General features: G+C 37.6%; 1 protein-coding gene and 1 pseudogene across 1 annotated transcript; both read right to left on the bottom strand.

The window, feature by feature from the left end:
• Positions 1-5,350: 5,350 nt before the first annotated feature.
• On the bottom strand, positions 5,351-9,959 carry LOC143566842 (uncharacterized). Its single transcript, XM_077053426.1, has 5 exons — positions 9,436-9,959; positions 9,258-9,370; positions 7,285-8,965; positions 6,400-7,183; positions 5,351-6,175 (listed from the first exon to the last, which is right to left on the bottom strand). Exons 1-5 carry the CDS (start codon positions 9,957-9,959, stop codon positions 5,351-5,353), a joined length of 3,927 nt encoding a protein of 1,308 aa, XP_076909541.1.
• Positions 9,960-24,712: 14,753 nt separating this feature from the next.
• LOC143566841 (putative pectinesterase/pectinesterase inhibitor 6 pseudogene) lies at positions 24,713-25,729 on the bottom strand (annotated as a pseudogene).
• Between the last annotated feature and the right edge of the window lie 702 nt (positions 25,730-26,431).

Raw genomic sequence — 26,431 nt, 5'->3', positions numbered from 1 at the left:
AGGATGAGGTTGAGGTCTTCCGAGCTGAATCTCCTCGCAGGGTTGTGGATACACCACCGTCTCCCCCATATAAGCACTCAAAAAAGTCGACAAACTTAACTTGTCAATAACTTCCCGATGATATGACTTGCAGACTAGATACAACACCGTTTGGGTTACAATAAACAACAAGAACACCATCATAACCAAAATTCCACACAATATCCCGATCATCACCCTCCAAATCATCGCTAACCCCGAATCATCCCATTCAACGAAAAATTTGTACACAATTAGTAATCCATACAAAATTCCATACAACACGAACGCAATTCCCATCCCAACCACCTTCTTCCCGCTCGCCAAAAGTTTCCCCTTTTGTAAAGCTTTAAATCCATTAATCTTTTCTAGAACAGTAACAACACTAGCCGGCCCTGGCCCGTAAATGGACCTTTATGAGCTTCTAAAGTATCTTTTAGACCATGACCAATGCCCCAGTTGGTCCTATACATGTGACCCGCTATCAGAAAAAGAATTGCAATAGCTAAATGATGGTGTGCAGTATCGGTTAGCCATAGACCTCCAGTTACGGGGTCTAATCCTCCACGAAAAGTAAGAAAGTCCCCATATTTTGACCAATTCAAGGTGAAAAATGGGGTTGCTCCCTCGGCAAAACTGGGATAAAGTTCATTTGAGCGTATCTAAATAGATACTATGTTTACATATGGATCCCTACGTCGTTACATTCCATTTAGGATTAGGAATAGGCGTAATCGGACCTGCTTTTTACATATCTCTCGTTATTTGGGACCCTATTCACCTCTTTGGGCTTCAATTGAATTTTTGGCATCTTTTTCTTTGCTTTGACCGCGACTTTGTTTGGTCTTCATCGTTTCTTCGGCCCATGTTTCAAAGCTAGCAAAAAGTTCGAGCCTCCGGGATCTCTCTTGAACGGCGGCGGTCGGTCAGTCCTTTTCTTCTGTTGATGCTGAGACTGATGCTTTGACTGTCTCCCATATCATTGAGAATAAAGATATACTTGTTGACGCTAAACTCAGTACCTCGCTTCCTTCCTAGTACACCTAATAGACCCATACTCATTACGAATGTGTTCACCAGACATCTGACTTAGCAACCTTTTGCTTAGACCGGCAACGATAAGGAAGGAGATCTTTGGATAATGGGATATAGAAGCCAGGTGCGACGGTCAGCTCAGTCAGATCGGAAGCGGTCAGGTAAAGTTATCGTCAGACAATGTAGTGCAAGCGACGGGTAGCGCTTGCCTATTAAATCATTTTATATTAGTATTTATTCCGAGTCTTTTTAAAATCGTTCAAATATTCAAAAGAAGAAGTTATAATTGGTCAACTGATATGACCAAGCGATATATAAAAATAAAAACGAATACTTCTATATAGTAAAAAAAATAGAGCAAGGATCAAAATTTAAGCTAAAAAGAGCACTTTATCCTGATATGAATTATAGGATTAACTAAGGGCATTGTTCTAATGAAATAAAAACTCTTGATTTTAGTTAGTTTATTCCAACTCATTAGTTGATTCACATGGTTCTCACCGGTTGAGACAATATTTTTTATATACACCGTATTGCATTCTGTTTGTATTCGTAATAACTTTTCTTTAATTTACCTAGAGGTTAACGTAAATGAACCATAACTATGTAACCCGATTCCTAATAGATTGACCCCAAAATAGCATATCCAAATTATAAGAAAGCCTATACTCTATCCGAGAGTTATCAGTATTTATCAAATCTGTTCCTATCTAACGGAACACTATTGGATCAAATGACAAAGGCATTGTTGAGAAAAAGATGGCTTTTCCCGAATGAAATGCAAATTGGATTCATGGAACAGGAGAAGGATTTCCCATTCCTTAGCCAGAAAGATATGTGGCCATGAAAGGCGAAGGAAGGCTGGAATGCCAACAGGCGTCTATTCCCCTAGAGAGAGATAAGGCCAAGCAGAGCGAAAAGGGTTTTCCATGAGATGGTAAATGAAAACTATTAGCCCCACACGAAGTTTGTGAATAAGTGATTGTCTGATAATGAGCAAGGAATATCCGTCTTTCTGCTAAAGAGGATGTATTGATCACAGTAACAATAAAAGTCATACGTCTTTTGTTCAGCCAACAGTGTTCCACTCTACTTATTATTACTTACTAGTTATTACTTACTAGCGCCCTTCACTTCAACTCATACTACTTGACTTTAAGCTTATTCCCAAATCAAAGCTACTTGCTTATAAGAGAAGAGCAAGGAACTATTGATAAAATCATGATGATAAACGCAACCACCACCCCGACTGTCAAATTTATGGCAAATATAATTTCAGAAATAACCAAGACGACGACGAAGAGTATTACGTTGTAGATGAATAGAGTGAAGTATATAATAACAAAAGTGATGAAAAGTTGTTTCCAGACATTCGGGATGACAAGTGTCATGACTTTCTGGAAAACAACGTCCCGATCAGTGTAGACAGAGGCCGTTGTGAATACTATGGCTGTAGTAGAGAGGATAGAAAAGATAGCTAGGAGAGTGAGATAGACGATTTTGAATAGGATGTAGTAAAGCAGATATGTGATGGTTATATTCTTGTAGCTCGAGTATTGTTCATAGTTATCGATTCTAGAGAAGAATCGATTGGAGATCTTCATGTGAGCTAAGAAGATGATTGTGAGTGGGAGGATTGTTGTGAGGGTGATTTTGGTGAAGATTTTGCTAGATGTGAATATTGTTTTGAATGATTGTTTGAAGATTCCGAAGAATCCGACGAGTTTCATATCTTGTTCGGCTTGATCCATGGTAGTTTGGTACATGTTTGTTTGTTGAAGATTAAGGTTGTGTGGATTGTAGATGTTTGAATAGAGTGGGGTTTTATTTTGTATTGAGTACCACACATGGTGACTATCTTTATTTTTGTGGTCTCCTTTTGTTTTATCAATTTATGTGTATTTAAAATATCTCTAACGGGTACGATGATGATGATGATGATGATGTGTATTTAACCCTCCTCAGACTCTACCATAGCATTGCTATTGGTGGGATATACTGAGTACGATGATGATGATGATGATGATGATGTGTATTTAAAATATCTCTAACGGGTCGTATTTCAGGTGTCTATGGACCGCGTTATACAAGTGGACCGTAACGAAGAAAAAAATATATTTAAAGATGGTCTCTTGACAAAAAAAAATTTATGATTAAAGCTAAGTTTTTAATTAAACCACATGAAAAAAAACCGTATTCAACTCGAAAAATTATATCTATGAGAAAGTTATTGAAAGAAAATTATTATCCATGGAAAGAAAATAGTTTTAAATATATAGATGTTTTCCGTCACCAATCATATTTTGAACATGTGAAACTTTGGTTCTAAAGGTATTTTAGCCCATGAAATTCAACTATACAACGAGACAAGTGATTGTTCATAAAATGTTTTGTAATGATAGATGAAAAAGAAAAACTTAATCAACACGAAATGAATTTAATTAAGAAAAGTTAATTCATTAGGGTTAGTTTTGGAAAACAAAACAATTTATAAACTAAATAAAGTACAATATTAAATGCACAAGGTATACACACATTACAATTACCGTTAAATAAATATACACACATTACAAACCATTTAAATTCATCACAACAAAATAAAGTAACAAGAAAAAACTAAGTACACAATAAGTAGACTTTAACATAGCCTGATTGGCTACTTCCATTTTATTAAGTACATAAACGTATGTAGAAGGTTTTTCTTTTAACAGTTACCCTTGATATTACGAGACCAAAAACCCTTTTTATATGCATAAATTATTTTACAAAAAGTTTTACACTTGTTGAGCTAGAGGCTGAGGTTGAGGTCTTCCGAGCTGAATCTCCTCGTCGGGCTTTGGATTCGCCATAGTCTCCCCTATATAAGCACTCAAAAACGTCGATAAATTCAACTTATCAATAGCTTCTTGATGATACGACTTGCACACTAGATACAACACCGTTTGGGTCACAATAAACAACAAGAACACCATCATAACCAGAATTCCACATAATATCCCGATCATCACCCTCCAAATCATCGGTAACCCTGAATCATCCTGATACGGATTCGTATTAGTGGAAGCTATAAACCCTAGCTTGAATATACCTCCTTCGGTCGGCCGAAAGGAGAAAACCGAACAAGAACCTGTTCGTAAGGAGAAAAGAATAATCTTTCTTTGAAATAAATTGCATGCCATTCCAACATTTGATTACAATGTTAAATAGAAAAAGTAAAGAGATAAACATAGAGAAAATCCCAACAATTAAGGAAAAGATAAAGTCTAAATTTTAAACAATACTTAAAATAAAAGATGGTTGGAATGGGTCTTGATAATAACTCGATGGTCCAATGCTAGCCACGAATTATGACCGGGCCAACACTTGTATGACTAAGGTCGGGTGGTTCTTCAAGCGTATCCGGATCCGTATCATCCTCCCCCTCTAAAAAAGGACTCGTCCGCGAGTCGTCTTCACCCTCCGCGACATAAGGAAAGAGGTCAGCAATGTTAAAAGTGGCAGACACTTTATAATGGCCAGGGAGATCAATCTTGTAGGCATTGTCATTGATGCGTCTAAGGACACGAAAAGGACCATCAGCCCTGGGGTGTAACTTCCCTAATCTTCCTTGAGGAAATCGTTCACGGTGCAAATAAACCCAAACTAAATCACCTTCATTAAAAACCACCTTCCGTCGATGTTGATTTGCGCGCGCCTGATATTGTAAGTTGTGCTTAACAATCTGCTCACGAACCTGCTCATGTAGTAACTTGATTTGCTTTGCCTGTCCATCCCCTTCTGCGCTAAAGTACTCAAGCTCGGGAGACGGTGCCAGGTCAAGTGGGGTAAACGGGTTTCGGCCATACACAACGAAAAACGGACTGCGACCCGTAGAACTATGATTGGACCGATTATATGCAAACTCGGCCTGTGGCAAGGCAAGATCCCACTGTTTCGGATTATCCCCAACAAGGCTTCTAAGTAGATTACCCAAGCTTCTGTTAGTGACCTCCGTTTGACCATCCGTTTGAGGATGGTGTGAACTACTAAACTGCAGCTTTGCGCCCAAACGTTTCCACAACGTTCGCCAAAAATGGCTAACAAACTTGACATCCCTATCAGACATAATCGTCTTCGAAACCCCATGCAACCGAACAATCTCCGTAAAATAAAGGCGCGCTACTTGGGAAGCATCATACGTCATAACACAAGGAATGAAATGGGCCATTTTGGAGAACCGATCGACAACATCCATGATTGAATCCTTTTTGCGCTGAGTGAGAGGAAGACCCAACACAAAATCAAGACTGACATCCTCTCAGGGACGAACCGGGGTAGGTAAAGGAGTGTAAGGTCCTTGGTTCGTATGACGGGTTTTAGCAATATGACAAATGCGACAACGACTCAAAATTTTCGAAACCTCTTTTGAAATCTTAGGCCAATAAAAACGATCTTGGATAAGTGCAATAGTTTTATCGCGGCCAAAATGTCCCGCCAAGGCGCCCTGGTGGCATTCTAATGCTATAGCCTCCCGAAAAGATGAAAGAGGAACGCACAACCGATCTCCCAGAAACAACAAGCCATTCTTACGAAAGAAACATTTGTAAGGCCCGTCTTTGGTTTTCTTCCAAACGTTGTCACCAAAGTCTGGGTCATCTTGATAAAGGTTTGAAAAAGAGTGAAAACCCACGACGTCAAAGGACATGGCTGTTGTAAGAGCTGGCCGGCGGCTCAAGGCATCGGCGACAGAATTTGCAGTTCCGGCTTTGTGAAGAATAACAAAAGAAAAATCTTGTAAGGTTTCAACCCACTTAGCATGTCTTGGGTTCATCTTTGCTTGCCCTTGAATGAACTTGAGAGCCTGATGATCAGAATAAAGAATGAATTCATTTGGGAGTAAGTAATGTCGCCAATATTCCAGGCTACGAACGATGGCAAAAAACTCTTTATCGTATGTATTATAGCGTCGCCTCGTGTCACTTAACTTTTCACTAAAAAACGCAGTCGGACGGTGTTGTTGGCTGAGAACACCTCCGATGCCCAAGCCAGACGCATCACATTCAACCTGAAATACTTGTAGAAAATTGGGTAGTGCGAGAACCGGGGCCTGTGTAACCGCCAATTTTAAGGCGTCAAAAGACGACTGTGCATCAGAAGACCACACAAATTTACTACCTTTTAAACATTTTGTAATGGGGGCGATGATTGAACTAAAATTCTTAATGAACCTGCGGTAAAAAGATGCGAGCCCATGAAAACTACGAACATCATGGAGGGACGTTGGGGTTGGCCAAGTTGTTATGGCCGAGATCTTTGAGTCGTCCATGCGGATGCCAGAACCCGAAACTAAGTAGCCCAAAAAAGTACCTCTGAAGTTAAAAAATGACATTTCTTTCCGTTTGCATAAAGCTTTTGATCTCGGAGAACCGTGAAAATATCTCGCATGTGTGATAAATGGTGTGCCACATCCGAACTATAAACCAAAATGCCATCGAAGTAAACGACTACGCAACGACCTATAAAAGGCTTAAAGATGTGATTCATTAACCTCATAAAAGTACTCGGTGCATTCGACAACCCAAATGGCATAACCATCCACTCGTACAGACCGTCTCTAGTCTTAAAAGCTGTCTTCCACTCATCCCCAGGCCGCATACGTATCTGGTGGTAACCACTACGCAAGTCGTTCTTAGAAAAAACTTGTGCGCCATGTAAATGATCTAGTAAATCATCAAAACGTGGGATTGGAAATCGATATTTGATTGTAATTTTGTTAACTGCCCTGCTATCAATACACATGAGAAAAGTCCTATTTGGTTTGGGGACTAATAATACGGGTACCGCGCATGGACTCATGCTCTCCCGAATAAGACCCTTTTCGAGAAGTTCGGTGACCTGGCGTTGTAACTCGGTGAACTCTTTCGGGTTCATGCGATAGGCCTGTTTGTTTGGGACACTCGCACCCGGTAAGAAGTCAATGCAATGTTGGATGTCTCGAGTAAGAGGAAGACCCGCAGGGATTTCCTCTAGAAACACATCGCTAAACTCAGATAATAGGGTTTGTACTTCTGATGGGACTTGTGGCACGTCCGGGTTTTCTTCGGCAATCAATAAACCAAAGATGAGCTGTGTTGTGGGGACCGTGCCAAGACTGAAAATTAAGGCTTGGTGACTAACATGGACTCAGAACCTTCCTGCCTAGGATCGCAAGGGGCAAGGGTAATATTGACACCATCTTTTTTGAATGTGTACGTGTTCCTGAACCCATCATGTTTGGCGCGCCTATCGTACTGCCATGGGCGGCCCAACAGGATATGACACGCATCCATAGGTAGGACCTCGCACCAAATTTCATCCGAATACTTGTTACCGATTGAGAACTGTACGAGGCAACGGTGAGTAACTTTGATCAAGTTACCCTTCTTCAGCCACGTGAGTTGAAACGGTTCAGGGTGATCTTGTGTGGGTAGATTGAGCTTATCAACCATCGACTGAGAAACTATGTTTTCGCAACTTCCACCATCTATAATAACCGTACAAACTTTCCCTTTGGAAGTGCACTTGGTGCGAAAAATACTGTTACGAAGCCATGCCGTGTCGTCGCTTGTATCTGGGAGATTGGTGTTTAGAACTCGGCGAATAACTAGCGCCTCACCACGATCGGGATAGAGGACTTCGGATAGTTCATCTGAATCATGTTCTGGCTCGGTATCATAGGTCGGGACCGTGTCTTCAATGAGTGCAACAAATTGTTTGTTTGGGCAATCTCGCCTCACGTGACTAATGCCGTTACATTTGTAGCAGCGGTTCGGGATGTTCCCGGGGCCTGACGGCTGCTGTGGATCCAAGGTGGAGTCCGGCTTAGGGTTGTCACCCCAAGATTGAGACGTAGAAGTTGCTGGCTTGTATGAAGAAAACCGAGTGGTGGGTTTGGGTTTGGCCGCGAGTTGACGCTCCACTCGTTGAGCTAACCTGCACACATCAGAAAAAGACCAATATTGTTGCAACATAACGACAGTCGCTATGTCCGAACGTAAGGGCCCCAAGAAACGGGCAATAGTTTGTTCTTCGTCTTCTTCAATACCGCACCGCATGCGTAATTGTTCAAACTTGACGATAAATTCCTCTACAGGAAGTGCCGCTTGCTTCAAGTTGTGGTATTCCAGAAAAGAATCTTGTTTATGATTTACGGGGACTAACTTGGAACGCATCAAGCGTTTCATCTTTTCCCACGTTTCAACCTTGTGTTTACCCTCCCGATAACGTTTATTCTGAACATGTTCCCACCATAAAGAAGTATATTTACGTAAACGAATAGCAACGAGTTTTACCTTTAGGTGTTCCGGAACTTGGCGGAGATCAAATATTCGTTCGACTGTATGAAGCCAGTCGATGAAATCATCTGGTTGCATGCGACCTTCAAACTCGGGAATTTCGGTCCGAATACCTAAGGCTCTGATCGGATCGACTGGAGGTGGTGGCGTTGGTTCGTGGTGACGAGCTCGACAAGCAAACACATTCTCAAATCTGCCGTCATTGTCATAATCATCCTTGATGACGGTCTCGGTAATCGATGGGTCGTTCCTGTCGTGTGGATCGTACCTGTCATACCCATGGTGCTGATTGAATTCGAGATCACGAATCCGTTGTTGTAGTCGTTCAATCTCGGTGTCACGAGGATCACGCTGATCAAGACCGTTGCCTCTGGCGGCAAATCTGCGGTGTTCTTGACGACGATCTCTCCTATTCGGACATCCTGACGAACCTGAAGCTGTTGATACCACTTGATACGGATTCGTATTAGTGGAAGCTATAAACCCTAGCTTGAATAAACCTCCTTCGGTCAGCCGAAAGGAGAAAACCGAACAAAAACCTGTTCGTAAGGAGAAAAGAATAATCTTTCTTTGAAATAAATTGCATGCCATTCCAACATCTGATTACAATGTTAAATAGAAAAAGTAAAGAGATAAACATAGAGAAAATTCCAACAATTAAGGAAAAGATAAAGTCTAAATTTTAAACAATACTTAAAATAAAAGATGGTTGGAATGGGTCTTGATAATAACTCGATGGTCCAATGCTAGCCACGAATTATGACCGGCTCAACACTTGTATGACTAAGGTCGGGTGGTTCTTCAAGCGTATCCGGATCCGTATCACATCCCCGTATAATTCATCCCCATATTCAACACAAGTTATGTACACAATCAATATTCCATACAAACATCCGTACAACACGAATGCAATTCCCATTCCTACCATCTTCTTCCCGCTTGCTAGAAGTTTACCTTTCTTTAAAGCTTCAAATCCATGAATCTTTTCTAGAACAGTAACAACACTAGCCAATTGCCAAACAACAGTCAAGTATAAAACGGAAATATTAATAAAATTTGGATGATAAACACAACAACAATATGTAATACTGAGTCGTAGGTGAATATAGATTGAGTAATAGCCAAGACGATGTCATGTAGTGTGTTGTAGATAAATAGAGTGAAGTATATGGTTACAAAAGTGATGAACAATTTTTTCCATATATTCGGGATGACGAGTGTCATGAATTTCTTGAAAACAACGTCTCGGTCAGTGTAGACCGATGCCATTGTGAAGACTATGGCTGCGGTAGAGGGGACAGAGAAAATAGCAAGGAGAGTGAGATAGACGATTTTGAATAAAATGTAGTAGAGCCAACAAGTGATTGTTATGTTCAAGTAGCTTGAATAAGATTGTTCGTCATCTTCGATTCTTGAGAAGATCGAATATCGATTAGTGATCTCAATGTGAGCTAAGAAGATGATTGCGAGAGGGAGGATTAGTGTAAGAGCGATTTGAGCGAATATTTTGGTAGATTTAAAGATTGTTTTGAATGAGTGTTTGAAGATCCCCAAGAATCCGACGAGTTTCATGTCGTGTTCGGTTCGATCCATGGTGGTTTGGTACATGTTCGTTTGATCAAGATGAAGTTTTTGATGTGTGGATTGTATATGTTTGAATAATTGAAAAGAGTGGGTGGATTGTATATGTTTGAATAATTGAAAAGAGTGGGTTTTTATTTTGTACAATGCATTAGAGCACCACACATGTTGGTTCTCCTTATCTTGTGGTCTCCTTTTGTTTTCTCAATTTATATATATTGAGAGTATCATTAACCAACCGACAAATGTTCGTTAGCTACTTGAGTTGACTTGCTAAAAACTTGAATTGAGTCAGGCTTAAAACCTGTTTGAGGTTAAAAATCAGTTTGTTTAATAAACAAGCCCGAGTCTAAGCTTCATTGTCGAGCCCGAGCCTAGGCTTCATTCGTTGAGCCCGAGCCCATTCGTGAGCCTAAACTAGCTTATTATTTATCTAATTTTTATCTAACATATTAAATATATATATATATATATATATATAATTGTTATTATGTACAAAATTATAATAAATTAAGTAAACGATATGTATTATGCTAACTATAAATGTTATAATTAACTTATATCAATAGATAATAAGCGAGTCAATACCTAGTTCGAGCTTAGGAAAGAGAGTTTTAAGAGAGTCGAGCTTGAAAACTACTCATGAACCGAGTGACGACGTTATACAGTTGGATTGAAAATATCAGAAAGGAAAATAAACAAGTTGAAAGTTGAAACCCTGGGCCGGCTCAACCCTTTCGGGGGGCTAAAGCAAAGAAAAACCTATGGGGCATTTTCTATAAAAAAAATTTAAGTTATTTTTAAAGTGTAATAAAAATACGGTTAAATGTTCATCTAAACAAATTATATTTTAATAAACCATTAACAAATAAATATTTTATTTTCTAGTTCTTTTATTAGACATACTATTTAGTTTTTAACAATAATATGAAGTACCTTATAACTTTTAACTATACTATTTCGTCTAGCTCATTATTTATCAATATTTTGATATTTATTTGTTACAAATTAATATGTTACTAAAGCAACATATATTTCAATCTCCATGTACAATTAGAATTTCATCTTAAGCAAGAATAGAAAATAAAAATGAAAAATAAAAGTGTATGTCAAGATAAAAGTATATGTAATATAGATATAATTAGAGGCCTTCAAACATTGTTGCATAAAATCCCGACTAGTCATGGATTAATCTCTGATTAATCGTTAATCCCCACTTCACTGATTATTTTTTGGCTTGTCGGTTAATTAATCGGTCAACGGTCAAATCCAGCCATAATCAGAGGTTTCGGGCGAGATTCCGACCAAAATCAGCTGTTTCCGGCGAGATTCTGGCCAAAATCAATGGCTTCCGGCGAGATTTCAGCTACTTTTCGCCGAAAATATGTTTGTGTATGTATAAAACTAAAAATTACATATAAAAATGTGTGCATGTATATATAAAACTGAAATATATACATTAAAGTCTTATCCAATTAATCTCGATTAATCTCGATTAATCCCGATTAAATCGCTAGTTTCCACCTCACCGCCCGACTACCGACTAACGACTTTTACAATACTGTCTTCAAAATGTGAAGGCCTAAAACCATTGCTTCACTTGGATGACCCTAGAGCCAATGAAACCATTGATTGTCTATGGTGAAAAAGAAAATAAATTATTAAAACCGTGTTTTTCTTTTGTCAAACATAAAATAAAACAGTATTCAACTCTATAAATGTTACATTTATGGTTAGTAATGGATTTAAATGTGTGATTGGATACTAATTCCTACCATATAGCTAGACTTGAACATGTTAATACGATTCATCATAATATCATATCACCGTATATTAATTTAACATATTATTTCTAAGAAATTATAAGGTAAACACCGGTTAAACCTCCTACTATATAACTCGGTTTAACCGGTTATACCACTTTTTAACCCTATTCGGTACATGTAAAATATCGATTTTGAAAACATTTCATATAACAATGTTGGGTGACTCTAGTCACTCTACATTCACAATAGATCTTTCATACAATCTTTGATATACCAAACAATAATATGAAACTATATAAAACTTCACTACACAATATATTCGATCCCATTATCTGTGAAAACCTTGTCAAGGCCGACAATAAGCAAGTTGGCATTCTCACGTTCGCTGCAAAAAAAAAAAAAAAAAAAACCTTGAAGTTGATTAATTATTCAAGAATAATAATACTCCCTCCGTCTCATTAAAAGTGTCATGTTTGAAACACACAAAGTTTAAGATAGATTGAATGATTAATTTTTTTGCTTACCAAATAACAATAATGACCTTAGAACTTAGGTCCATCAATATTTTTTATTAATGTTAGTTGTGTATGTTTAAGGGCAAATTTGGAAATTAGCTAATATATTTTAAAAATGAACATTTGTAATGAGACAAACAAAAAAGAAATAAGACACCAATTTTATACTCAGCTGAACCCAAATCAATAACAGAGCGCATGTCCAGTGTTGCAAAAATCACTAGTCGGTAGTCGGGCGGTGGGGTGGGGACTAGCGATTAATTGGGATTAGTCGAGATTAATCGGATCGGACTTTAATGTATATTTTTCAGTTTTATACATACACACACACATTTTTATATGTAATTTTCAGTTTTATACATACACAAATATATTTTGGCCGGAAATTGGATGGAATCTCACTGGAAACCACTAGTTTTTGCTGCAATCTCGCCGAAAATAGTTGATTTGGGTCGGAATCTTGCCGAAAACCATTGATTTTGGTCGGAATCTCGCCGAAAATCGTCGATTTTGGCCGGATTTGACCGTTAACCGATTAATTGGCCGACTAGCTCAAAATTAATCAGTGAAGTGGGGTCTAACGATTAATCGGGGATTAATCGGTGACTAGTCGGGATTTTTGCAACACTGCGCATGTCATTGCACCAGTCAGGACGTACGGTTCATGATTTCTACTGCCTCCTTAACAAACTCATATAGATCAAGTGGAATTGGGAGAGAAACCACCGTGTATATATATTATGCATAGACAATTAGAAAATTTAATCATGTTGCAGCATGCATTATTATTATTATTTAAACTTTTAGGTAAAGAATTGAAATTGAAATATTACCATCACTTGGCTTAACAGCAGACTTATCCTGTGAAAAACATAACATGCATTCTTAGATGGAATCGGTTAACGAATAAATATGAAAATAAAAAGTGTTGTTACGATATCCATGGATGAGATCTTTCGACTCCTCTTCTTTTTCGCCTTCCAACTGTTCTCCATAACATCACTTTCGGGTGGTGTAAGACGCAGTTTGGCAAACTTGCCCTCTAGCTGCAATAGAAATTGGCATATATCGGTTATTTTATACTCCAAAACACAAACACTTAATAATAATAATAATAATAATAATAATAATAATAATAATAATTTTGTTAAGATTGCAGGGATTAATCATCATCATCATCGTACTTAGTAAATCTCACCAATAGCAAAGCTATGGTAGGGTATGAGGAGGGTAAGATGTAGATAGTCTTACCTCTACCCTTTAGGAATAGAGAGGCTGCTTCCGGTGAGACCCCCGGCTTGATAGTAGTTTTGCATCAAGCCTTGGACATAAGGCACATAACACTCAACCATTGGGAAACTCGCTGATCGGTGCATGTACCTTTGTCTTTCGGCCATCAACGTCACCACATGAAACCTGATTAACCTTCCATCACTTTTAACGTTATTTTCACGAAATTAATAAAATAACGTCAAAATTAGTGCACTTTCACTTTTGCCCCCGAGAGCCCACACGTATATACATTACATTATATGCGCACACTGTAAACAATACGTGTTTTTATGTTTTAAGACTATGTATGTAGGTTTTATAAGTAATGTGTTTTTATGTTTTAAGACTATGTATGTTTTATAAGTATGTTTTTATGATCATTACTTATCAACTGTATAAGAATTGTTATGTATAACTAATTTATTTGTATTTTTTTTGACAATTAATGCCTCGTTTTACGCATCGGATTTTGGGACCAAAACGCATTTTAGAACCAACAATGCTCTAACTATATATCAAAACTAGGGATGTAAGCGAATCGAACAAAGTTTGGTTTGCTTCATGTTTGTTCATTAAGCTTTTTATCAGGCACATATGATAAAGTAAGTACCTTGGTGGCACGAGTACTAACCATCGCGAAAGCCTAATTTTGTGTAAAATCCTAAAATTTATAATGTTGAATAAAGAAAGTTACGTTTAGTGATTTCGCGTTATTAATTAATTAATATCGAGTAAAGAACGGATCATGGACTTAGATTAATAGAGATGGGTTAAATGAGAATGGGCCTTAGGTCCATGGGCTTTAAGGGATATAAATATCCCCTAAACCAAGCTAAAACTCTAAACCCTCATTTTATTTCCATCTTATTCTCTAACACACTCCAAACACACACACACCATATTTCGGCCGAGAGAGAGAGAGACGTCCAAGACCAAAATCGAGCCAACCATTATTAGATCTTCTATATACGAGATAACCAAGCAAACCGCGACCACACCGAACGTATAAAAGGTATGTTCTTGACCTTTAAAGTTTACGTTTTATTGAACGTTTAGCCTTTTGAATGTCCTTAAGCTTAAAGATCCAAGCTTTATAGTATATACGGGATATATATACGACCGAAAATGGTTAGGGAACGTTAGTGGGTGATGTCGAACCATAACAAGGGTATTAAAATCGTCAAAATGCTTGATAAAAACCAAACCCGTAGCTGAGCTGGGCAACTTCGCCTGCGAACTGGGCAACTTCGCCTGCAAACTGATAACTTCGCCTGCGAACTGGGCAACTTCGCCTGCAAACTGATAACTTCGCCTGCAAAAGCTTAACTTCGCCTTCAAAGCTTAAATTCGCCTTCAAAGCTTAACTTCGCCTACGGCCAAGTTCGCCTAACTGGTAACTTCGCCTAAGGCCAAGTTCGCCTAACTGGTAACTTCGCCTAAGGCCAAGTTCGCCTAACTGGTAACTTCGCCTAAGGCCAAGTTCGCCTAATTGATAACTTCGCCTACGGCCAAGTTCGCGTAACTGATAACTTCGCCTAAGGCCAAGTTCGCCTAACTGATAACTTCGCCTACGGCCAAGTTCGCCTAACTGATAACTTCGCCTAAAGCTAAGTTCGCTTAAGGTTTAACTTTGCCTAAAGTTAAGTTCGCTTAGAAAATAAATTAAAAACCTAATGGAAAATGTGTTAAGACAGTTAATGTAAATAAAATTTTTCCAAGCTGACCTGGCAGCTCGACCCTAGCCAGGGGCTCTGCCCCTTGGACCCTGCTAGGGGTTGCCGCCCCTAGACCCCGCTGCCAGGGGCGCTGCCCCCGGACCCCCGTTCGTTGTGGGTCATATAAAGATAGAAATACAACATGAGTAGTAGTAGTTAATTGATACGTGTAAATATTATACAGTTAGCCGTGCACAACTGAAGAAAGGGATAACTATTAACGGAGATCGTAACAGGATTCAGGTGAGTTTCTAGCCCCATTTATGTGTTATGTTTTCGGAGCTGTGTGCATACTCGATATGTTTGTTAATACGCTTATCCTAAGAGATAAGTGTATGCCTTATGTGAATGATGTGATATGTATGAATGATGGCTTGACGGTACGTGAACGATCTTCGGATATTGCACGTACTGTCAGGTTGTAACGCTAAGTATAAGGTAAGTAGGATATGTATGCTTATGTGTATGAATGTGATAAAGTTAATAAAAGAAGGAAAGGATGGTTGTATGGTTACGAAGAGGGTACCGGGCCCTAATAATACTCGAGGTATGATGTATGGTTGTATGGTTACGAAAAGGGTACCGAGCCCTAATAATACTCGAGGTATGATGTATGGTAACGAAGAGGGAATCGAACCCTACTAATATTCGAGAACTAGGGAACCGAACCCTACTAATATTCGAGGAAAGAGGGTACCGAGCCCTAATAATACTCGAGGAAGAAGGGTACCGAGCCCTAATAATACTCGAGGAATGTAGGGCGTAATGCTCTTTATAACGTAAGATATGAAAGTAAGTTAATACAAAAGAAAGTATGAAAGTATGAAAGTATGAATGAAAGAATATAAGTTTATGTGTATTGTATAGTGTATGATTAACTAGAACTCACTCAGCGTAGCTGACTTTTAGTATGCACGCAGGTGAGTAGGATGAGGCAGCTCGCTTGAGGAGACACGTGGCACTGAATAAGAGGCTGGCATCGGAAGACTCAAGACGTTTAAGTTTAATGTTTCGTTTATTTTGAAAGACAAAATGATGTTTTAAGACAAGACGTGTTTTGTTATGAAATGTTTTATGAAAGCTTTTATATTCCGCGAAAGTTTTAATTAACTCTGATATTTAGAACTGCGTTTATGAGTAAATCCAACACGAAAGTAGGGCTACCGGTAACGGGGCCTTACATTTTGAATGACGAAACAAAGTATAAGTAAAATGGTTGGCTATTTGCCTATTTATATGCTATTTTAAGCCCCTACCGGCCCAGGCCCATCTGTTTTATTTGGTTTAAATAAATAAAATCCATTAAAACATTATTTTATTTTATTTATTTTTTTTTGTCAAAGAATTCTCTAATTGGGCTACTGGCTAAACTAACTACATCGAAATACACTCGACTTTTGATTCGGAGAAAACCTTCACCTGAGGCTAACGCTCGCGGACACTCACCGGAAGGCACGATAACGTGGTGAGATAAAGCTCGTTCAGTTCAGTGATCCAACTAGTGAGCGTCACATACCCGCCTAGTCTCCCATCATCACCAGTTGCAGCCGAAACTAAATGATGAGGACAAGAATCGAACGTGGGTCATATGAAATACCAAATTTCTCTCTTACCACTTCACCACCAGCTCATTGACATATAACATTATTTTTAGTAATTATTTTATAACCATTTTACAAGTATTTATTTATTGATTGGTCGTAACTATGGTTTCATTTTAATTTCGTTTCTTTCATTTTAATTTCGTTTCTTAACTTGATGTTTTACTTTTCAGTTTGGGTCGGACCATATCTCTAAAACAATGATAGCTTGTCATTCCAACCGACTAAACTAATGATTATGAAAAGGTAATTAACTATTCAAAATTATTTTAAAAAATAGCTGAATCGTTAATTGAAATTAAAACTCATCGATTTGCAAATGCAATGTGCAAGGCCGGCCATAAGGTGTGGTCGGGTAATCGACGGCCGCATGCCCGACACTTCGCTAAGCCCGAATTTTTTAAAGTATATGTATTTTTATTAAAACAATATATATATTTAGTGTTTGAACTCAATTGCATATCCATTAGTAGGAGTGTTCAAGAAATCCGAAATCCGAAAAAAACCGAAATCCGAACCGAAACCGAAACCCAAGTAAACCGATCCGAATTCTTATTCGGATATTCGGATCGGATCAATCCGAATATCCGAATAAGTAATTCGGATTCGGATCGGATTCGGATATGGAATTTTAAAAAATTCGGATTGTTCGGATTATTCGGATATCCGATTAATCTGAATAAAAACATGTTTTTATTGGTATTTTCCGGTTTGGTATATATTTTAGACTATATTTGAAGTTTAAACTTTAAATTTATGTTAAGAGTAATTTGTATTTTCCGGTTTGTATGTTTATTGTGGTTCTAAACTATTAAATGTTAGGAACAAAAAAATAGAAATTTTTTTTAGCTTTATTTCGGATTATTCGGATAATGTCGGATTATTCGGATATTATCCGAATCCGATCCGAATTGAATTCGGATAGATTCGGATCGGATAGGAATATTCCTAATTCGGATTGGATCGGATTTCGGATAGGGTCTACAAATTTTCAAATCCGAATAACCCGAACGAATAACCCGAATAATCCGTTATCCGATCCGATGAACACCCATATCCATTAGCTTCATTTAGTGGCAACGTGGTACTACTCCCAACCCAAAGGTTATGGGTTATACTCCCATTTGAAACATGTTTAATCATATTTTTATACAAAAGTTTTTTACACAACCCAATTATAAACAAGTAAACCCATATAAAAATTAAATTGTTTAAACCTAACAAAAAAAACTCCTTTCACTTAAGGTCCAAAAAATTATTCGCCTTTAGCCCAAATATTTTTTTTCTTTCTCGGAGCCGGCACTAGCAACATGTTTGGATTGATACATCCATAGCTAGGGAGGTGTGTAACTTGTAATTTATCTCAAGAGAATAAAAATCATGAAGATTATCATGAAGATTGAAGTCTGCTTGAAAGATATTTTCTAAGGAAAATATCCTAAGTAAGTAATGTTCCAAGCACACTTAATGATTACCAGGTTTGCTTTTGCTTGACAAGGACAAAAGCTTTCAAGCTTACTCGAAAACCTGTTTACACTTGTAATATTTTGTAATACGTTTGAATATGTTAAGTAATAATCATTAGGGTTTCTAGAAGATGTTAGGTGTGCCTATTTAAAGAAACTTTAGGGCACACCTATGACAACGGACATAGAGAGAATATTGTGATTTGACAGTTGCCTCTTTCCTAAAAAGAATATCTTTGTACGGAAAAGTTGTTACAAATTCATACATTCCACCTAGAAACTCTAACTGATTTTCATTGTATATCCCTCATAATCATAATATTAACGGAAATTTTTTGAGTTACTTTTTGTGTGTGTTACATTTCTATCCACTAAGCAATAAGTTGAGTACTATTTAAGGAAACTTTAGGGCACGCCTATGACAACAGACATAGAGAGAATATTGTGATTTGACAGCTGTCTCTTTCCTAAAAAGAATATCTTTGTATGGAAAAGTTGTTACAAATTCATACATTCCACCTATAAACCCTAACTGATTTTCATTGTATCTCTCATAATATTAGTGGAAATCTTTTGAGTTACTTTTGTGTGTGTGTTACATTTCTGTCCGTTAAGCAATAAGTTGAATACTATTGATTCCGCCTTTAGTATTCTTTGGTTTTTCACAAAAATAGTATTCCGTAACCTTCTTGTCAACACATTTGTGTTTGTTACGAGATTGATTAGTGTGTGCCTAACTGAGATAATTGGGATCAGACGAGACTGATTGGTGTGTCGACACATTTTTGCAGATGCTAAACCGATTCCATTTCACTAGTCGTTATGAACTTACTATTGCTACACAACTTAAACACATTGTCAATCAATATGGATTTCTTACTTCTGTTGTTTCAACTGATGAGACTAGCCGTAGTGGGTGTAAACATGAGGTGATAAATGAGCGATAGGGGCGCAAATCACTCATTTTGTAGCCTCTCCACCACCCATAGACCGATCGATGCTTGCTTGTTGTTCAACCTTCAAATGTATTGTATATATTGAAAACCTAGCTCCTAAAATAATAAGTTTTTACATGTGCATCTCCTAACTATTCGTTTAGCTATTATTTCTCCTGTAATGGAACTTTATGTTTCGTTTTCTTTAATATAAGTGAAAATTGCTAAACTATATTGTTTTCTTATGTTACAGGATAAATATCATGACAAAATTTCGAATCGAGGAAGACTTCATCAACAAGGTTTCTAACCAAAAGAGTGAAGGGAGTTGCATGGCTATTGCAACAGCCGACATGATCACCATCCTCTTGAGGATCGACAACACAGATGGTCCTCATGTCGTAATCTCACCACAACCGCTTATCGATGCCGAAATTAATACTCCTTTCGCATTCCAAGATTTCTGTGTCAATGTTGGAATGCAATGCGTCGATACATACACTTTTACAAGAGTCAAGAGGGGAGGGTGGGATAAAAACCGCCATGAAAACCTAGAGCGTGACAAACACTATATTACAGACTTGGAGTATTTTGAGGAGATTGATGAAATTCGAGATGCTATACTTGAGAATTTTGGTCCTGAAGGACCCAAATACCTAATACTATGTACCAGGTACATGAGAGACTTTTTTAGATAAAGATACTGCAAAGAATATAGCTATAAGTGGGATGCCTTTTCCAGGGTCGGCCATAAGGTGTGGCCGGGTAGTGGACAGCCACAGGCCCGGCACCCACTAGCCTGAATTTTTTTTATAAATTATATGTATTTTTATTAAAACAATATGTACATTTAGTGTTTAAACTCAATTACATAACCAATAGCTGGTCTAGTGGCAAGAGGGTATTACTCCCAACCCAAAGGTTATGGGTTTTACTCTCATTTGAGACATGTTTAATCATATTTTTATATATTTTTACACAACTCAATTATAACCAAGTAAACTCATATAAAAATCAAATTGTTTAAATCCAACAAAAAACTCTTTTTATTTAAAGGCCAAAAAAATTATCGCCTTCGGCCCACTTTTTTTTTTTTTTTTTGCTTTCTCGGAGCCGGCCCTGCCCTTTTCATCTACCCGCGAATGTTAGAAAGCCGCCACCTAAAGAAGTGAAAAAAGACAAGCCTGAACCTGATCACGCAATGTTGATAGTTGGGTGTGATACAAGAAGCGAAAATCGTAAAGAGCGTAAATGTTTTGTTAAGAACAATTATGGAAAAGGTTGGGGACTTTAAGGATTTTCTATCACTGCATTCGACTCCTTCAACTTTATAATGATGCCAGTACATGATATAGCATCCCCTGCTAACGAGCAGGTTAGTTTCCTATTTGCATTAAAATGAATACAAAATTTGGGAATCCCATGAGGAGTAACAATTATGGGATTTTTAAGTGGGGATAAAATATCCTTAGGTAAAAGTGGGCCTGGTTAAATACTACAATTCCATTTGTCTCATTTATCATTAAAACAAAGGATATTATTAGAGTTGGTAAAGTAAATGAGTAATACGTATTTTTTTTAAATATATATATATATGTATATATATTAAAATTTTTGAAAATCAATAGTAAATTGCAAGTGCATTTATTGACAAATTGGGAAAACGGATAAAACAAAAAAATAAATATGTCAACCTGAACCCGACTTGTCTTCAAAATGGGTCGACCTGAACCGACCCAAAGCATGTATGTTTCATGCCGGATTTGGATTGTGTTTCGAGTGTGTCAACTTTTTCCGCCCCTAAAAAAACAACTTACAAACCTAACACGAAATTCACGGGTTTGGGTTTAACAAAACATGACCCAAACCTAACATGAAACTTGTGGGCTTGGGTTTGACATAAACATGCTCGAGCTAGTTTTAGGTTGAACCCGCAAACCCATTTAGCCAAACGGGTGGGTTCACCCATTTATTTTTAATTTTAGTTTTTTTTAAAGTTTTTTATGTAACAAAATAAATTGGATGGGTATTTTATGCTAAAATTTGCATAAGATTTTATAATTATAAAATAAGAAACTTTTGGGCTAATCGGGTCATGCTTAGATTAACACGTCAAATTTTGTATCGTGTTCGGGTTCACATGTCTATCTCTTTCAGATTCGAGTTCGGGTCAATTGAACCCGCAAGCACAACCCGCTTAACACCCCCCCCCCCAAAAATAAATAAATAAATAAATAAATAAAATCATCACATTTGGGCTAAACTTAAAACAAAATCCGTTTAACCCTTTTTATTTTACTATATATAACTACATGTTATTATTTGAGTAAATTATGTTTTTGGTTAATGTGGTTTGGCATGTTAAACTCTTTCTGTCAAAAAGAAAAAGGAATCTTTTGACATATCATGATATGTTTTTTAAGTTTTGTAACTCTTCCTATCTTTAATGCTTGCCTCATCCATTTTTTTTTTCTGTTAAATTTAATAATGTGAAAACTCTTGATAAAGTAAATATAACAAAAAAATTAAATCTTATTCTTAATTCTATTACAGTTATGGTATTTCCTAATGCTTTTCATTTAAGTATTTTACTAATAATACCCCGTTAAAGATCTCTAATCAAACACATAAAGAAATCTCTTAACAATGTATTGAAGTTTCTTAACTTTATATATTACACGAACATGTGTCATAATATCACATACATTGCCATGTCCCAAGGTTCTTTTTTGTATTTTCTTTTAGTTTTTCACACATTTCATGTGCTATATATGTTTTTTTCTTATCAAACTATTTCGAACATTTGATGCATAATCTTCTATCAAAAATGAATTAAAAGCATAAATATGCCACTTTTCAACCAAAGGGTCTTTGGCATAATACTACCAAAGTTTAATATAAAGTTTTGTCTTTCCAAATGATAAAGATTTAACAGCTAGCTGTCATAAAAACTGAAAACAACTTTCCAAATCTTTCACATACATTAAGAACAAATACTAAAAACCTAACTATTTCCCTACATCTGTTAATCTTTGAAACAGTTAAACATTAATGCATAAATGGCACTCCAGTTCTAGGAAGCCATGACTCTCCTGACAAGAAAGTATCAACCGAAAACTGCGTAGCTTCCTTGTAACATCCCGAAATTTCTAAAGTAATATTTAATATATTATTTTGTCGGGTGAAATAAACGAGTTAGTGGGACGATAATAATAATAGCAAAATATGAAGAATTAGTAGGGTAATTAGATGGGATTAGATAGGGACCAAAAGAAAATATGGGCCTTCGGCCCATGGGCTTAAGAGAGTATAAATACCCTCTTAAACCCCAATCCTTTCCATTCCATCCATTTATCCATCCTAATCTCTACACACCCAAAACACACACGACCCGAACCAAGATCCAAAGGCGAGGACCCGAGCTTGTTGGTGCTAGATCGTCGTGACGAACCAAAGCAACAAGACCAGCTCGTGTTCGTAGTTCGACTCATTTACGGTACGTTTATATCGAGAACTTGTTCGTTTAGGTTTGGATTAGTATAGAAATGATAGATCTGTGTTTGTATGGTAAAAACGAATCCAACAAAGCTAAACTTACTGAAAATGGTTATGATTTGATGGGTTAATCGATTGATAAAAGAACCCGTAACCTATATGCCTAAATCGCACCCTTTAAAAATTGATGTTAGGTCGATTTGATGGTTGGGGTTTGTAGGCGCTGGTCAGACGATTCCTTGGATACCTAAATCGAGTTATTTGGTTAAGAAACGAAGGATTTAAGAACGAACAGTAGCTGCGGCCGACAACTTCGCCTGCAAGCTAAGTTCGCCTGATGAACTTCGCCTGCAAAGCTAAGTTCGCCTGATGACAACTTCGCCTGCAAGCTAAGTTCGCCTGATGACAACTTCGCCTAAAAGCTAAGTTCGCCTGATGACAACTTCGCCTAAAAGCTAAGTTCGCCTGATGACAACTTCGCCTAAAAGCTAAGTTCGCCTGATGACAACTTCGCCTAAAGCTAAGTTCGCCTGATGACAACTTCGCCTAAAGCTAAGTTCGCCTAAGGTTTAACTTCGCCTAGAGTCAAGTTCGATTAGAAAATAAATTAAAACGATAAGTAAAAGTAATCTAATACTAGGCCACCAGATTAAATCAGACGAGTATTGATACGTGTAACTTATACAGTCAGCCGAGCTCAGTTAAAGAAGGGATTTACAACTATCGGAGGAAGAAGCAGAGTTCAGGTGAGTTTCTAGCCCCATTTCCTTGTTATGTTTTCGGGGCTGTGTGCATACTCGATGTGAAGTGTGAATACACTTACCTTAAGTGGTAAGTGTATGCTATAGATGTTATACGAGGTATATATTTTATAATGCTTGTCGGTACGTGAACGATCTTCGGATATTGCACGTATCGCCAAGGGTAGTAAATTCCAAGTGGTTGATAGTGTGTATGAATGTTATGATGTGACTTGTTTATTATGTAAATACTGAACTGATATGAAGTGTGATATAGGCAGGTAGAGGTAGCGTGTGTTAGAAGTGGCAATAGTCTAGTAAGGGTGTTAGTGGCATAATGTGAGCGCGTGATAGGGAAAGCCTGTACGTGCCGTCGTTATTATGTGTGTATGATTGTTGATGTGACTTGCTTATTATGTAAATGATATGAAGCGTGTTGTAGACAAGTAGAGGTAGAGCGTGTTAGAAGTGGCAAGAGTCTAGTAAGAGTGTTAGTGGCATAACGATAGTACGTGGTAGGGTAAGCATATACGTGCCTTCGTTATTAAAGTGGCAAAGTGGCATAACGTTTTATGTTATTAAAGTGGCAAAGTGGCATAACGTTATACGTTATTAAAGTGGCAAAGTGGCATAACGTTATACGTTATTAAAGTGGCAAGGTGGCAAAGTGGTAGGCGTAAATAAGAGGCTAAGTGGTAATGTAAGCAGGTTAGATAGTGGACTACGTGTCTGCGAATACGTATATGATGCATGTAGTGGTTGTATGATAAGTTGCTTGATTAACTAGAACTCACTCAGCGTAGCTGACTTTTAGTATGCACGCAGGTGATCAGACCAAAGAACTAGCATGAGGATGGCACATGGATTGGATTGAACGGCTGGCATCTTAAAATGGAAGAAAATATGTTTTAAATATAATGATTTGTTTTACAGTATCAAAGAAGATATTGAATGTTTTGTATCTAATGCTTCAAGTAAACGTTTCCGCGGAAGTTTTAATTAACTCTGATTGCAAAACTGTGTTTATGAGTAAATCCGACGTTAAAGTAGGGCTACCGGGTTCGGGGCCTTACATTCCTCTTCGGTCCTCAAAACATGATATCCGGGCCATTTTATCCTACGATTCGTATCATCACTCTCTCCCGTGTTCATGTATTCCGCATAATACAACCTGTCAAAGGCAGTATTATCCATAAATGGCAACCACCCTTCGGGATCGATCACGTCACCAAAATCACACTTTAGGTACACCACCTTCGACTAATCCCTCCAAGGGCGCCCTAGATACGTCTTCACCAACCCGCTAGTTGGATTGAAGTCCGGTGCACGGATGATTTTAGAATTTTGTATAACAAATCCGGTTGTGGAAGTTGAACTATCTCTTCCTTGAGCGGTTATAGTGTTTTCTTGCCCTAGCACTGGTGTTCGGACATAAATGTTGCAATCTTGGCGGTTATAGTGTTTTCTTGCCCTAGCACTGGTGTTCAACATAAATGTTGAACTATCTCTTCCTTGAGCGGTTATAGTGTTTTCTTGCCCTAGCACTGGTGTTCGGACATAAATGTTGCAATCTTGGAGGACTGCAGTCGCGTCACCAAATATAATATCAACTGTTCCGTATATGTCACATTCATGCAAAAACTGTTTGTTTTCGGAGAGACATAAGGTATCTTGGTACCCTTTGAAGCTACATTGGTAGAAACTCGAGAGATCCGAGGCCGATAGAACTGCGATGGCTTGTTGCTTATCGGGACCCGCGGTGTTCTCAAATGTTATTCGGACACCAACAAAGCCCTGCCCCCAAACCTCTACATATAAGGTAACAAAACACAAAATAAACGAATAATAATATGATTAATGACAATGGAAAAATTAAACAATTGGAAACTTACGAACGGTTGCAGTGTCGTTGGTTAATACGTTGTCACGAACATTTTTATCACTTGTTATAACGGTAGCATCAATGCCATCTCCAATGAGCATTAAGTTGGTAAGGGATTTGTTGATTATGATGTTTTCATTATAAACACCATCTTTCACGTATATAATAAATCTATTTGCACCTAATTGTATTTCTGTTACACTTTCACTTCTTTGATTGTCTGCTTCTTTGATGGCTTCGGTGATTGTAGTAAAATGACCGGAGCCATCTTGAGCCACCACCAAATTTGGTTGTATTGTATCACCTTCTTCGGTTACTTGAACCGATCCATCATGGTTTATTGTGAATAAATGGCTAGCCAACTTACTAGCCACAAGTTTGTGTTCAACTTCCATATCTTCAAATAACTTTGAGAAGTTGAAGTATGTGAAGCCTTTTAGGCATGTGTAATGGTTAATTATAGTTGCACTTAACCATCGTTTTAAACCATGCGCGCTCATATAACTTGTTTTGAGATTTAGATGGTTTATGACATCATCATAAAGCTCTAGGCAATCCATTAAACTTGTCTTGTCTTGGACATCAAACGCGTTATATGATGTAGCCAATAAGTGTTTGAGGGCTTCTCGAGTTTTACTCGCTGACACCTTGATGCTAGAGTCGGGAGACTCAAACTCAGGACCAATGATAAGATTGCATAACTCCGCGAAAGGGGTTTGGTCGCAAAGCGAGACCTCAAAACAAATAATGGAAGTTGAAAATATGAGAATTGTTATGCAATAAAATTGTATAAGGTATGTTTTTGACATTTTGAAAGCATGTAGTTTGAGTGTAACTTATGAGGTTGGTGTCTATTTATATGGACTCGTGTAAATGTAGCTTTTATTATGTTGATTAGTCAGTCAAATGTTATTGGCAGTAAGTAAGTAAATATATTTATTGAATCAGTCTATTCAGTTTTTTTCAGTTTATATGAGAACTTGAAAAGGGAATACACGTAAATTGCTTATTTGGTGAAGGCTAATTTATTGCCCTATGAATTATTTTCCTTTTTAATTTAGGTGTTAGAAACAATTGGAGGCCTTCAAACATTGTTG

Source organism: Bidens hawaiensis, unplaced genomic scaffold (genome assembly GCF_021521415.1).
Source record: "Bidens hawaiensis isolate Kalapana, Puna unplaced genomic scaffold, B.hawaiensis_p1.1 tig00023054_1, whole genome shotgun sequence".
Taxonomy (NCBI): domain Eukaryota; kingdom Viridiplantae; phylum Streptophyta; class Magnoliopsida; order Asterales; family Asteraceae; genus Bidens; species Bidens hawaiensis.
Note: the sequence above shows the minus strand (reverse complement) of the source record. Positions and strands in the feature narration are given on the sequence as shown.

Excerpts from the sequence above, each read along its gene's own strand:
- LOC143566842 (XM_077053426.1), bottom strand. The coding sequence starts at position 9,959 with ATGGATCGAACCGAACACGACATGAAACTCGTCGGATTCTTGGGGATC. Across the intron at positions 9,371-9,435 it reads GTATTACATATTGTTGTTGT|TGTTGTTACTGTTCTAGAAA; the intron begins GTTTATCATCCA and ends GCAATTGGCTAG. Across the intron at positions 8,966-9,257 it reads TGCATTCGTGTTGTACGGAT|ATGTTGGAATGGCATGCAAT; the intron begins GTTTGTATGGAA and ends CATTGTAATCAG.